General features: G+C 42.5%; 1 protein-coding gene across 1 annotated transcript; it reads left to right on the top strand.

The window, feature by feature from the left end:
* Positions 1-1,523: 1,523 nt before the first annotated feature.
* On the top strand, positions 1,524-13,920 carry LOC121005304 (prostaglandin F synthase 1-like). Its single transcript, XM_040437960.1, has 9 exons — positions 1,524-1,620; positions 2,815-2,982; positions 3,269-3,385; positions 4,015-4,092; positions 5,254-5,376; positions 5,544-5,653; positions 7,017-7,185; positions 12,225-12,307; positions 12,438-13,920. The coding sequence occupies exons 1-9, from the start codon at positions 1,534-1,536 to the stop codon at positions 12,478-12,480; spliced, it is 978 nt and encodes a 325-aa protein (XP_040293894.1). The 5' UTR covers positions 1,524-1,533; the 3' UTR covers positions 12,481-13,920.
* The last annotated feature ends 775 nt before the right edge of the window (positions 13,921-14,695 follow it).

The raw sequence follows: 14,695 nt of genomic DNA, 5'->3' as shown, positions 1-14,695 counted from the left end.
TATAAAAGTCATTATTTTGCGCGAACGGTGGCAGGCAGGGAGATATAAGTCATACAGTAATGTTCTGCTGACATTAGCACATCGCTAATGTCAGCCAGCTACATAACGATTTTTCTGATGACAGAAACCCTTTAAATGAATTTTAAAAAAGTATACATATTAGGTATTGCCACGTCCATGACGACCTGCTCTATAAAAATATCACATGACCTAACTCCTCAGATGAACACCGTAATTTTTTTAAATAAAAACAGTGTAAAAAAAGCCACCTTACATCACAAAAAGTGTAATATCAAGCGATCAAAAAGTCATACGCACCACCAAAACCCCCCAATCAAACCGTCATCTTATCTCGCAAAAAATGAGCCCCTATATAAGACAGTCACCCAAAAAAAAAAAAAAGCTATGGCTTTCAGAATATGGAGACAGAAATTTTTTTTTTTTTTCAAAAATGCTTTATTATGTAAAACTGCGGACAAGAATAGGACATGCTCTATCTTTTTTGCGGGGCCATGGAAAGGAGCAACTGATGCAGACAGCACACCGTGTGCTGTCCACATCTTTTGCGGCCCCATTGAAATGAATGGGTCCGCACCCGTTCCGCAAATTTGCGGAGCGGATGCGGATCCACTTATACGGTCGTGTGAATATACCCTTATTCTCGTGGGTGTTTAAGTTGGCTCCAAAGGTGTTTAACAGAAGCTTACTAACCTCCTGCATTGAGAAAATATGCTTGCTCTGTATTTAGATGTTTGAGGCAGTCAAAACATGTCTGCAAAAATCTGCTGTGTGTGAAATATACTGTACATTTAAGAAATCAACGAAGCAATAGGACATAGGATCTGTGTCTTCCTTTAGTGGTGGCTATTGACAACCAGAAAGTTATCATGTAATGTTATATCATATCAATCCAGGAGATCTGAAGATCTACCACTTATAAGGAGAACGGAGGAGGTACTTCTCAGAATACAAAACAGTTTCCCTATGGCAAGTTGCTTCCTTTTGGAGGAAAAATTGCTCCCTTGAATCGCCCCATGTACTTTTCTTGAGAGATAATTAAGTAAATGGCACAATAATAGGGTTCACCAGTAACAGGCATGATAATTGTGACTATGGACTTCTTCAAATTATTGTGCAACATGTCCAGTCATGAAGAGCAAGTCTGTTGATCTCAGGTTTGTTATGGCTGGGGGAAATCACTCCTTGACAAGGAACATTTGATGTTCAGGGCTCTTTATTAGTTCTCAGCCTACCTTCCTCAGAACAGATATAACTAAGCTATTGCTATACGTTACAATGTACATGCTGCCAGATATATAGCATCGGTGCAAGTGCCTTCTCTATACATTTCTGTGCTCACAATGCAGGAATCAGAGCCCAGCTTCTATGCCCCCTCCCGTTGGCATCAGTTAAATTGGCAGCAGAGACTCCACACACCCAGTGCCACATGATTGAGGGTGGGGCAAGGACTGGGTATATAAAGTGCACAAACTATGTTTTATCACAGTTGTGCAGTAAAGGATACACTGCACTATGGCGCTCAAGGCAGATTGCCGCATTACGCTGAATGATGGGCATAAGATACCAGTTATTGGATTCGGCACCTTTGCCCCGCCATCGGTAAGTAATGTTAGGCTATGGAAATGTTAGGTTAGGTAATGCAAGGAGTGATGCCACTGTCACATCTGCATATTTGCAAGCTTGGTGGTTAGGTGCTTCTAGGCATGGGTGGCACTGCTGGCATGCCACTCTCTTGGACAATAAACCATAGCGCAGATAGGCATTGATATGAACTGCCAAATTGCCAGTGCCAAATCTCAGCGTGACGATGCAACAGTTTGCAGCAATGGGCAATCACCGGTCACGATGGGATTCATGTTACCACTAAAGTCAGTGATTGCTTGCCAATCATGATGTGGCATCAGTGTGGGTGGCATATTAGCGCATAACAGAGACAGACACAAGGTTTTATTTAGTAGTTTTAAGCCTCAATTTCTAAAAAAAATGTGTATGAGCAAACATCTCCTGCTGCTAGTTCACTAAATGTTGCCATTGTTCTAAGGACCCAATTTTTTCCTCAATTTGGTATTTTTGAATATTGCTATTATGAAAGACAATGGTTCTGGTTCATCTGTGATCAACTATAATCTAAACTATTACTATTATATATACGGTAATAATATTACAGGCTATAGCTACTAGAGAGGGGTCGTTGATCCAGGGAGTAAGGCCTTATTCACACGTCCGTTGTTTCTTCCCTGATCTGTTCCGTTTTTTGCGGAACAGATCTGGACCCATTCATTTTCAATGGGTCCTGAAAAAAAACGGACAGCTCAATGTCTGATTTTTTTTCAGGACCCATTGAAAATGAATGGGACCAGATCTGGTTCAGATCTGTTCCGCAAAAAACGGAACAGATCAGGAAAGAAACAACGGACGTGTGAATAAGGCCTTATTCTGATTGTCTGATTGGAGTCGGGAAGGAATTTTTTATTCCCCTAAAGTGAGGAAAATTGGCTTCTACCTCACAGGTTTTTTTTGCCTTCCTCTGGATCAACTTGCAGGATAACAGGCCGAACTGGATGGACAGATGTATTTTTTCAGCCTTATGTACTATGTTACTATTACATGTTCTCATATGCACTTTATCTGCTCTGGCCAGTAGATGACAGCGTACAATGGGGGACCCTTGTTTTCAGCAATAAGAAGTTTATTTTATCTGACGATGGAGTAGAAAGACACATATAGAGGTTACTTTTAACGTTGTGTTTTTTTAACACTAGAATGATCCTGATTGTATCTTATTCTGCACAGGTCCCCAAAGAACAGGCTGAGGCGAGCACCAAGGTGGCCATTGAGGTTGGATACCGCCTCATCGACAACGCATTTGTCTACAAGAATGAGGCTGAAGTTGGAAAAGCCATTAAAGGAAAGGTTGCTGATAAGACAGTGAAGAGAGAAGACATTTTTTACATCGGGAAGGTAACCATGGTTTTCTCATTTGTACCTATAAAACTGGCTGACCTGTTACATGAGCACTTGGCAGATAAAGGCATCTGTGTTGGTCCCATGTTCATATATGAACATGGGTCCAATAAAGATGCCTTCAGCTGCCAAGTGCTCATGTAACAGGTCAGCCAGTTTCATAGGTACAAATCTCCTGACACCCTTTAAGCTCGCACCATTCCAAATAATGTCGTTTCACCTGGATCTAATTTCCAGGTCTACTGGTTGGCGACGCGCATTCATTTTTAATTTATTTCTGCAGCTCTGGAATAATAGCCATGCTCGTGAGAAAGTCCGACCCGCCCTGGAACAATCTCTGAAGGATTTGGGGCTGGATTACATGGATCTCTTCCTTATCCACACCCCCATGGGGTTTAAGGTCTGTCCAACTGTGAATTATGTAATAGTTTATGTATTTTATAATTTTGTTTTTAAATTTAATATTTAGTTTTAATTCACATTTGTATTGTACACAACAGGAAGAATAGCACTGCATTCAACTGTATTCTTCCCATGAAAACAATGAGGCACACTGTTAGTCAATGTGTAGCGCTAGGTGGTGGTATCTGCGATACAATGGATCCAGCAGATCACTGGAACTTTCACAAGTAGGGAGTTGTGAGGCCTAGATGCAGCTCTGGTTGTGACTAGAGAAGGGGGCGTGATATAAGGGTCCATATATAAGGGTCCGCAAATTGCGGATCCGCAAAACACGGACACCTGCAATGTGCGATCCGCAATTTGCGGATCCGCACATCACAGACACTATAATAGAAAATGCCTTTTCTGGTCCGCAATTGCGGACAAGAATAGGACATGTTCTGTTTTTTCCAGGAACGAAATTGCAGATCCCGAAAAAACTGATGCGGATCCAGGAAATGTGGATTTGCATCCGTTCCAGCCCCATTGAAAGTGAATGGGTCCGCAAATTGCGGAACGAATGCGGACCCAAATTACGGACGTGTGAATGGACCCTAATACTGATACTTTGTTTTATTTCTCCTCCAGCCTGGGGATGATCCCTTTCCCAAGGATGAACATGGAAAACTGATTTTTCACCACACAGATATTCGGGAAACCTGGAAGGTAATTTATGAGAGATGGATTTATAAAGGTAGCTCTAGGCAAATTTACCTATAAATGAACTCTCCCCTGACAAGATTTGTTGAGTTTAGACCATGGCTATGTAAAGGTTTATTCACATGTCGTATTGAGGTTTTTGGCATGTTTTTATTATCAAACTATGGTATAAAGTATGTCCTTCATAACATAACGATCTAACAAGACGCCTCCTTAGTAGCCAGAGAAGAGAGCCACTAAAAATCGCAGCTCTCACTCTACCATTTATTTAAAGGGCATCTGTCGGCAGGATTAATCCTATAAAACATGATCAAAACCATACCTTTCTTTTCCCATCCATTGAAGCATTTAGGAGAAATCTGTATTTTAAACAATATGCAAATTTGGGTTTAAGTGCACTGAGAGCAGGCTGCAGCCACTCGGTGCACCTTAGCTCTTCTGGTCAGCTTTCCTGCTCACTCCCTTCTCCACTTGATCGACAGGGCCAGGCATCCAATTCATCACCTTTCCTTGTGGAAACACTAAGCACCAGCTAAGGTGTGCACTGAGTAACTAAAGCCCGCCTTTGATGCACTTAGACCCTAATTTGCATATTTAAAGAGGACCTTTCACTAGAATAAAACATCTAAACTAACTATACAGACGTGTAGAGCGGCGCCCAGGGATCCCCCTGCACTTACTGTTATACCTGGGCGCCGCTCCGTTCGCCCGGTATAGCCTCCGGTATCTTCATACTTAGGCTCCACCCAGGGGAACTTGCCGGCGTCTCATTCTCCCATGCTGTAGCGCTGGCCAATCGCAGCGCTCAGCTCATAGCCTGAGAGGCTTTTTTTTCTCTCAGGCTATGAGCTGAGCGCTCTGATTGGCCAGCGCTACAGCATAGGAGAAAGAGACGCCGGCAGGTTTCCCTGGGTGGAGCCTAACTATGAAGATACCGGAGGCTATACCGGGCGAACGGAGCGGCGCCCGGGTATAACAGTAAGTGCAGGGGGATCCCTGGGCGCCGCTCTACACGTCTGTATAGTTAGTTTAGATGTTTTATTCTAGTGAAAGGTCCTGTTTAAAACATTGATTTCTTCTAAATTCTGCAACTGATTGGAGGATGCTGTACTTTCAATCACAACTTATGATCGCCTGTGTAGGACTGACAAAATGGTCTATTTCTAGGCTCTGGAAGCATGCAAAGATGCTGGGCTTGTCAAATCCATTGGGGTCTCAAATTTTAACCACAAACAATTGGAGAAGATTCTCCACATGAAAGGACTGAAGTACAAACCAGTATGCAATGAGGTATCTATGATATGTTTTCCTTTAATATCAAAGCCCCCAACCCTGTTAATGCAAGATGCAAATTGTTCTCTTGTATTCATGCCTCAGCTCCTTAGAAAGCTGGTTATAACCCTTTCTGTAATGACTGTCGTACTGCTTGACGAGAGGTTGGATTCATCTTTCTACAGGTGGAATGTCACATATACCATAACCAGAGCAAACTACGGGAGTTTTGCAAAACTCATGACATTGTGGTTATCGGATATGCAGTCCTGGGGTCCAGCAGAGACGAGAACTGGTAAGGACAAGTATATTGACTTAGTATATGTGATGATATAGAAGAAATAGAAGATATAATGGAACTCGGGGGCCCTTAAAGAGGACTTGTCACCACAAAATGCAATGTAATCTAAAAGAACCATGCTATAGAGCAGGAGGAGCTGAGCAGGTTGTAGGAAAAGATTCAGTAAAACCTATAATTTACATATTTGCTTCTTTCACCTCCTGTGACCAGCTATTAGTACAAGGAGGATAGGTTATCAGTGACTGACCGCTATCTCACTATGCACACTTATACACACAATGCCAGCAATGACTGATAACCTCTCCCTCATGTACCGATACTCAGGAGGTGAAAAAAGCAAAGATATAAATGTATAAATTACAGGTTTTATTGAATCTTTTCCTATACATTGTATATCAATCTGCTCAGCTTCTCCTGCTCTATAACACAGTGCTGTCAGATTGCATCGCATTTTGTGGTGACAGGTCCTCTTTAAGTTGACACTTGTGCTAAAAATAGAAAAAGGCATAAGCATATATTGTAACTTGTAACTGATCATTCTATAATACTGCTCCTATGTATTTCATGCTCCAATGCGCTCCCTTGCCCTGTGCTAGATCGCGCAGAGCAAGGGCTCTTTTGTTTACAATAACACACTGCCGGGCCGGAAGCTTACACTCAGCAGTGTGTTCGGTGACGTCACTGCCTCTAATGGGCGTGCTTTAGCGCTGCCCTAGTCATTTTACTGGCTAGGGCAGCGCTAATGCCCGCCCATCAGTGACGGTGACGTCACCGGGCTTCCTGGCAGCCCATGGAGACGGACTCTCCATGGGCTGCCAGGAAGCCCGGTGACGTCACCGTCACCATCACTGATGGGCGGGCATTAGCGCTGCCCTAGCCAGTAAAATGACTAGGGCAGCGCTAAAGCACGCCCATTAGAGGCAGTGACGTCACCGAACACACTGCTGGGTGTAAGCTTCCGGCCCGGCAGTGTGTTATTGTAAACGAAAGAGCCCTTGCTCTGCGCGATCTAGCACAGGGCAAGGGAGCGCATTGGAGCATGAAATACATAGGAGCAGTATTATAGAATGATCAGTTACAAGTTACAATATATGCTTATGCCTTTTTCTATTTTTAGCAAAGTTTCGGTTGGTCACCGAAACTCCTGAAAATGCCTTTGCCCTGCGCGATTTAGCACAGGGCAAAGGAGAGCATCAGAGCATGAACTGCTCCGATGCTCGTCAGGGGGGCTGCCTGTGTGAAAATGGAGGTATGTCCGCGTTCAGCTCTGAACCTGGACAACCCCTTTAACTTTACCCCTTAACTTTAAGTTTTTAAAAGATAATAAATGTTGAATATTGCTGTTTCTGTCTCACAGGGTTGAGGATCGGGATGCTCCCAAAGTGCTTGAAGACCCTGTTTTAAACACAATAGCTAAAAATCTGAAACGCACCCCAGCGCAGGTGGCCATACGATATCTGCTACAGAAGGACATGGTTGTCCTTGCAAAAAGCTTCAACGCTGAGAGGATCAAGGAGAACTTCCAGGTAAATAAGGCAAAACATATTAATGCTTTATATATTATTTCTTCAGTTTTATGGAATTCTTAATTACCCCCTTACAAAGGTTGTTTTGAACTAGCCCTAGGATTGTGTTGTACCTCATCTGCTCCACATCGCTCCTTTCCAGCGCCCTAGCTCCATTGCACAATTTGCCGGTCCCTGGCCTGTAAACGTCTGGACAGTGTCACGTGTGCCATTACAGCCAATGCCTGGCCTCACTGGTAATATATCCCCACATAGCATGTCACTGCTGGACTGGGGTGTAGCTAAAGGCTCATGTGCTGCTTGGGGACATGCCAGTACTGAGTCATAGGCTCACGCTACCCCGTTCAGAAGTTTACAGACCAGGGACCGAGTAATTGAGGAACGGGGCCAAGGCACCAGAAAGGAGTGGTCGGGAGCAGGTAAGTATACATTTTTCATTAGGTACAAGCTAATTCTGGGACTAGTTAAAAAATGAGCATAAGGCTGGACAACAACCCCTTTATAGATGTGGCTAATTCTAGCCATCAGATCGCAGCTTATTTCTATGTTTTTACCTGACTGCATTCCAAAAGCCAATTGATTGAATACCAAATATCTACTTGCTTTTTATATTTTTGCTAAGTTTGGATTAAGGATGAACAAATTGAATCTAAACTAACCAGATTTATAACAAATTTGTCAGACAAATCTGTACATTTTTTTATTTGTTTTGGACAAATGGCATAAAACAGCACACAGAGTCATTTTAACGTCCATGTTGGTGGGCAACATCACAAGGGAGGAAGAAGAGGGATGGCCACACGATACACTAGAGTGGGAGTGAGGGCATTCTGCATTGTAATTGCAACCTGGAAGGATGTTATGCTGTGGCTCTGTCTGCCAAACAGCAATTGCAGACACAAGTCACTGATAAACTGTGATAGGGACAGTATAAGAAGATTATAGGGATACAATAGGAGATATATTTGGGGTATATTAAGGGGTGTAATCAGGAAAAGAGAGTGAGGGAGTTAGAAATGGTCACTATCAGGTGTATATTGGTAGGCTACTGTCAGCTCAGGTTCTGACAACTAGTGCTACATTACGGATTCCTGCCAAAACAGGCATTTTTGTTAGTTTCTTTCCACACTTCTACACAAATTGCTACTGAGAAATTGCCCTTTTTTCTAGAAACCAATTTCTATCTACCATATTTAATTATGCATCTTAGTAAATTAGAGCCATGTTACAGAACACATGGTACATTGCCGCAAGATAACAGGTAGATCCAGCGGCAAACACATTTCACATCAGTATGTTTATCACCAATGCAATAAATTGTATTGTCACACCTGAGTTTTAGTGACGGGCTAGTATCACTGCATCTGAGAGTGTAGTTCAAACATGTTTCACTGCAAAAATTGCATTACCATTGTAAATTCCTATTACCAGTGTGTTTGTGAAAGGGTAGGGTTTAAGGACATAAAATTGCACCTCAATCTTTAAATGACATAAACACATACCAAAATGTGACTTATAGTCTTCATAATAAAATGTCTGGGAAATGGAAGAGTACAAAACAATAGACCCATGGCATGTCCACCACAAAATCAGAATGTGGGTAGCAGCACAAGCCATCCATCCAATAGTAGTAGTAGTCGGCTACAGTTCTCCCTGGCTTCTGAAAGGCATAACATTATTTGTGAGGACAAAGAGGATGAGATTGTGGACTAGATGGCTCACGATTCCTCTCAGTCATATCGGGATGTGGAAGTCTCCTCTGAGTCTGACACCTTGCCTTGGAGTCAGGGGTCACAGCAATCCTCCTTGCAACCCCAGAGTAGCCTTTAGTTGCATCATCTCTGTTATCACTCTCCCTTCCTAGTGGGGTGCCTTCTTTTTTCCTAAGAAGAGGCAACATAACCCCACCATGCACTACAGAAGATAGTCAAGAGAATCTTCCTGTTGATGAATTGGGACCCCAAGTATACAGTAACTTTGTTGGTAGAGGCGGTGGCACACAAAGCCACAGTGGTAGTGGTAGGGGCAGTGTTAGCGACAGTGACACTTGGAGCAAATACAAAGCAGAGGTAACATCAGAGGAAGAGGTTGGTGGCAGCGGCACCAATAAAAAGCAGAGGCAACATATGTCCAGAACCTCAAGGAAACTGCCAGGGCCAGACCTGCTCCTATTATGATCAGCCTGGGAACTGGTAATGCTGCTGATACTGTGGGCACAGGTATATACACAAACTGAAAAGACTAGCGTGGTATTAGCAGGAGGTGCTCAAACCCACATGCAGTCGTGCATATATATAGGGGAGCAATTCCTGCACTTGTGGCCTGTTGCTAATGGCGATCCCCAGCAAAAATGCATACGGTGGAGGATGCCCGCAGCGAACCACAAGTACCACAATAGACATCCTACACAAGGTAGCAATTGTGTGGATGTAATAATCAATATAACAATATAACAAAATAATAGCAAAGACAGGTGCACTCTGCAGTCTTACTAAACCCTCAAACTGATTTTAAAATTGAGAGATTAGTCAACATATCCTACGGTGTAGGACATGTCTAAGCCCGGGCACCATGCCAAGGTTTCTAAAGTAGCCCGGGACCTAACACTCTCCTAACTGAGCCGTATGGGCAATACCAGGAGCCAGTGGGCAAATTACAGGAGCATGAGGCCGACTCACAAACAGCTCGCCAGTTACCCCCAGCATGTAGCCATGCTTGCAGTGGGAGGAGGGAGGAGTCTGCGAGTCCCACTCAAGACTGGCTGATAAGGCCCAGGCCTCACAGGTGACCTAAATGTGACCTGTAGATGGAAAACAGGCACATTTAAATTGGAGTTTATACACCTCCAGGAATCTCTATATATACGCAAACTGAAAAGACTAGCGTGGTATTAGCAGGAGGTGCTCAAACCCACATGCAGTCGTGCATATATATAGGGGAGCAAATCCTGCACTTGTGGCCCGTTGCTAATGGCGATCCCCAGCAAAAATGCATACGGTGGAGGATGCCCGCAGCGAACCACAAGTACCACAATAGACATCCTACACAAGGTAGCAATTGTGTGGATGTAATAATCAATATAACAATATAACAAAATAATAGGAAAGACAGGTGCACGCTGCAGTCTTACTAAACCCTCAAACTGATTTTAAAATTGAGAGATTAGTCAACATATCCTACGGTGTAGGACATGTCTAAGCCCGGGCACCACGCCAAGGTTTCTCAAGTAGCCCGGGCTTAGACATGTCCTACACCGTAGGATATGTTGACTAATCTCTCAATTTTAAAATCAGTTTGAGGGTTTAGTAAGACTGCAGCGTGCACCTGTCTTTGCTATTATTTTGTTATACTGTGGGCACAGGCTCAATACGTGCCAGGCTTAAGATGCACTCAGCTGCCGCTAGCTCTGTGCAGAGTATCTTCTGCCTGGCAGTTTGTCTCCACAGTGCCAGAAGACAAAATCATTGCCATGGGTGTTTAAACACAAAGGCACCATGGCTGTATTGAACCACATGAAGCAGCATCACCAGTTACTGTAGGAAAGAAGAATTGGCCACCAGCTAGTGCAACAAGAGTACAGTATCTTCCTTCTCCCGATCTCCTTTGTATCCACGTGCAGTACACTTATGCTGGCTAGAATGGTGAGCTCTATGCTTGCTTTCTTATGTGCTGACAGACCTATCTTTCACATGAAGCAGTCTGATGATTACCCTCATCAACACAAAATGGGTGATTGTTTTCCTCCAGCCGAAAGAAAAGCCAAATTACTTTACCAGGAAACCCTGTGTTCTAATGCTCGCTGCAGCTTCTGGCAAGCAGACACCTGCCACATGTGTGTCTGAGGCCCCTCTCCACTCCCCGCAGAGTCACCCACCTCCTGCCAACTCTGATATCACAAGCAGTAGAAGCTGCAGCAGCCAGTTCAGTATCATAAACATGATGGAGAATATTTTGAATGTGCTGCGTCAGGCTGAGGCAAATCACTTCAACACCAAGGTTCAGTCCTACTTGAATAAGACATGGATGTGTAAGGATTTTTACACTCCTCTGGCTGAGGCAGATGAATACCATCACGTTCCGTACCATATGGCTGCTTCCACCATCATGCTGTTGCCACCGTCACTCCAAGTACCATGGTGTTCTATAGCGTATGGCTGCTTCTGCCGCCATCAAAAAAATTCCCAGCTGCCAATCCCATATTGCTACATCCGTTACTGCTACAAAGTCATCACTACCACTACTGCTACCACCCCTAAACAGCTGCACATGCAACTACTGCTGTGTCTGTCCCATGCTATACTGTTACTGCTGTCGCTGCTATTGCGGCCACATGCCACTATTACCCTAACTTTTTCACATTCACACTGTACTTGCTTCTGTTCCCAATTAAAATGGAGAATTTTTCTCTTTCAGAATAACACACTCTTTTTTTCAGACAATTAACAGTTCTGCATACATAAATAAGGCCATCTATTCCAGCTCCGTTAATGCACAATTTTTGGATGCTTGTGCAGAACAAGACAATCTTTATTCTGACACTTAACACTGCTGCGTGTATAAATACAGGCAGGCATTCTGACCCCATGACATAATTTTTGGACGCTTGTGCAGAATGAGCCACTGTTTCTTCTAACATTAATGTGTGTATGAACAGGAATCTGACTCCACTGATGAATATTTTTGGAGGCTTGGTCCCAACAAGCCACTGTCTTTTTTCCATAACACCGTGTGTGTTTAAACACCATCTGCCCTCGACAAAAGACAATTTTTGGTAGCTTTTTTCATCTTTTCATAAAAAAAATCTGAGTCCCAGAAGATGGTGTTATATATTGGAGCAACTGCCATTCGTGCAGAGTCAATTCAGGTACAAATCAAATTTTTCGCCATGTCCAACGCAATGCAAATGTCAAGAACTTCACTCATATCTTATTTGGATCCATTTTAGGACACCATAGGCGGACTCTAAATGTAATTTATTTTTTACTCATTAAAATGAATATGTAAGAAGATTTAAATTGTGTTTGACTTTTCTCCTACAGGTTTTTGACTTTGAATTATGTGAGAAAGACATGAAAGCTCTTGATGGAGTCAATAAACACTTGCGTTACCTGCGTCTTAAATCGTGAGTGTCTTCCACAACATTCAGTATTACGAGTTTAGATTTTTAAAAAATGAATTTTTTTTTTCTTTTTTTATATTTATTTAAAAAAATATATATTTATATTCATTTATTTTATCTTTTTGTATTTCAGCTGGATAGAACACCATGAGTTTCCCTTTCACGAAGAATTTTAAAAACACTGGAAAATCACCCTGGACGCATCCTATAACTTTTGATGCCTAAGGGCTCATGCACACAATAGTATGTATTTTGTGGACCGCAAATTGCTTGAATGGGTCCATGGTCCGCATTTTTGTTCTAGGACATGTTATATTTTTTTTTGTGAAATGGACATATAGATGAGAAAAGCACATGCATCATCTGTGTGCTTTCCACATCCTTACATCTGTCCCATAAAAACACAAAAAGATAAAATATCTCTGCAAAATGAGGACCATGGACCCATTGACGTCAATAAGTCACAAAAAAATGCGGACGGCACACAGACAGCGTTCGTATTTTGTGGATCCGCAGATTAAGGGCTGCAAAACAGATACGGTCATGTGCATGAGGACTTACTTCCCTATTTTGAAAGACTCCCATTCTTGAGGTTTACGCAATGGTAGATCTGAATTCCGGCATATTTGTGCTAAAGATCTCGACACAACAAATTTGCACCACAGATATGCACATAGATTGTCCATAGTGGCATCTTTTATGGTACCCCTAGCTGTAAGCTTTTAAACCTCAAGTTTGTCTGAATCTGCATTTATTATTTCAGTTTTATTCACTCTTGTCTGTTGCTTTTTCCTGCTGTTCCACCCATGTAAATGGACTCTGACCCTATATACCTGTTCACACAAGATGAGGTAACTAAGCCTCGAGCAAATTATAAATATAATAGCAATGAGGGTTTGAGCTTTTGCTGTGGTAATAATAAATCTTTGCTGTGGGCAAATAAGGGAAAGGGGGCTGATTTGTTCTAGAAGGTCTAGCGACCACTTACAAGTGATCCCTCAGAATACAATATTTTCAACATACAATGGTCTTTTCTGGGCCACCATAAGTTGAAACCAGACTCAACATACAATGCCTCAGACTCAGATCCATCCAATCAAGGCCACTTCTCTAGTAAAACACCGCTGCGGTACTACATGTCCTGTACAGCCACTATCTATGCTCGGATGAGCTGCTCCTTTGGATACTAGGTGAGCTGTGGATTTATTTTATTTTTCTAATGCCTGTGAGTACGATACAAGACTCTGAAGAAGCTTCTGAACCATAGAAAGTCACTTACAGTCTCCAGCATCTATTCCACACTATTATATGTAAGAACTCCCTTTACCTGTCTCAGTTATCTGCTTATTTTTCTTAAAATCAAATTTTTTCTTATTTGGGTGGGTAATTTTTGGCTTTGGAACCAATTATCAGTTGCAGTATGGACTCAAGTTACAGTGGTTTCAATGTACAATGGTTGCGCTGGAACCAATTAATATTGTAACTTGAGGGATCACTGAAGATACAAAACTGAATGGTAGAAATCATATACAGATACAGAAGGGGCGGCGGCTCATCTGGCACTGCAGCATCTCCAGATTACACCACTCTGACTGAAGGGCGTCCCAGGATCAACGAAACAAAGTGATTATTTGAACTTCTATATTCTTTGATCATTTATACTCATTTGTTGTATTCAATTTGCAAATAAATCAGTCAGTTATTTTCATTTAGTTTGTAAGTGTTGTTTCCTTTGTTCCCAAACTCGATGCATTCATTGGAAAACAAGGGGGAATTTATCAAGCCCTGTTCTCCAGAATAATGGCTTTGAAAAGTCGCAAAATAGGGCTTTGAGACTTTTGCTGTTACTTGCGCATTTTGTGACTTTTTGCATTTTTACACCACTCACTTTAGTTGGGTAGAAAAGTAGGTGGTGTCATGTTAAAGAGATTGACACCAGATTAAGGCTAGAGTTACACGTTACACTGGTTGTGCAACAGTTTTCGTGGCCAGGATTGCAGAGTAGCGGTATTCCAATAGAAATTAATGGGGCTGCAGTGACTCACACAGTGATCCCTTTAATTTTTATTGGGTCACTACTACTTTGCAATGCTGGCCAATGCTGGCATGACCATTGCATCATGTAGCCCAGGCCTTATCACTGAGACTTTTTTTTTAAAGTTACAAAAAAGTCGGAAACTCAATCCAGTAGTAAGTTAGCGGATGTGCTTGGAATTGTAGCTCAGGTTCATTCAGTTGAACAGTAACTAAGTCATGTTACTGAAGAACTTGACGTCACTGGTCTAGGAAGAGTCTGACCTCCACTGATCACATTTTGATTTCCTGAGGATAGGCCATCAATATGAAAATCTCAGACAACCCTTTAAATGATCCCACATTACTGGCAGATAT

This window comes from Bufo bufo, chromosome 1 (assembly GCF_905171765.1).
Source record: "Bufo bufo chromosome 1, aBufBuf1.1, whole genome shotgun sequence".
Taxonomy (NCBI): domain Eukaryota; kingdom Metazoa; phylum Chordata; class Amphibia; order Anura; family Bufonidae; genus Bufo; species Bufo bufo.
Note: the sequence above shows the minus strand (reverse complement) of the source record. Positions and strands in the feature narration are given on the sequence as shown.

Excerpts from the sequence above, each read along its gene's own strand:
- LOC121005304 (XM_040437960.1), top strand. The coding sequence starts at position 1,534 with ATGGCGCTCAAGGCAGATTGCCGCATTACGCTGAATGATGGGCATAAG. Across the intron at positions 1,621-2,814 it reads GCACCTTTGCCCCGCCATCG|GTCCCCAAAGAACAGGCTGA; the intron begins GTAAGTAATGTT and ends TATTCTGCACAG. Across the intron at positions 4,093-5,253 it reads ATATTCGGGAAACCTGGAAG|GCTCTGGAAGCATGCAAAGA; the intron begins GTAATTTATGAG and ends GTCTATTTCTAG.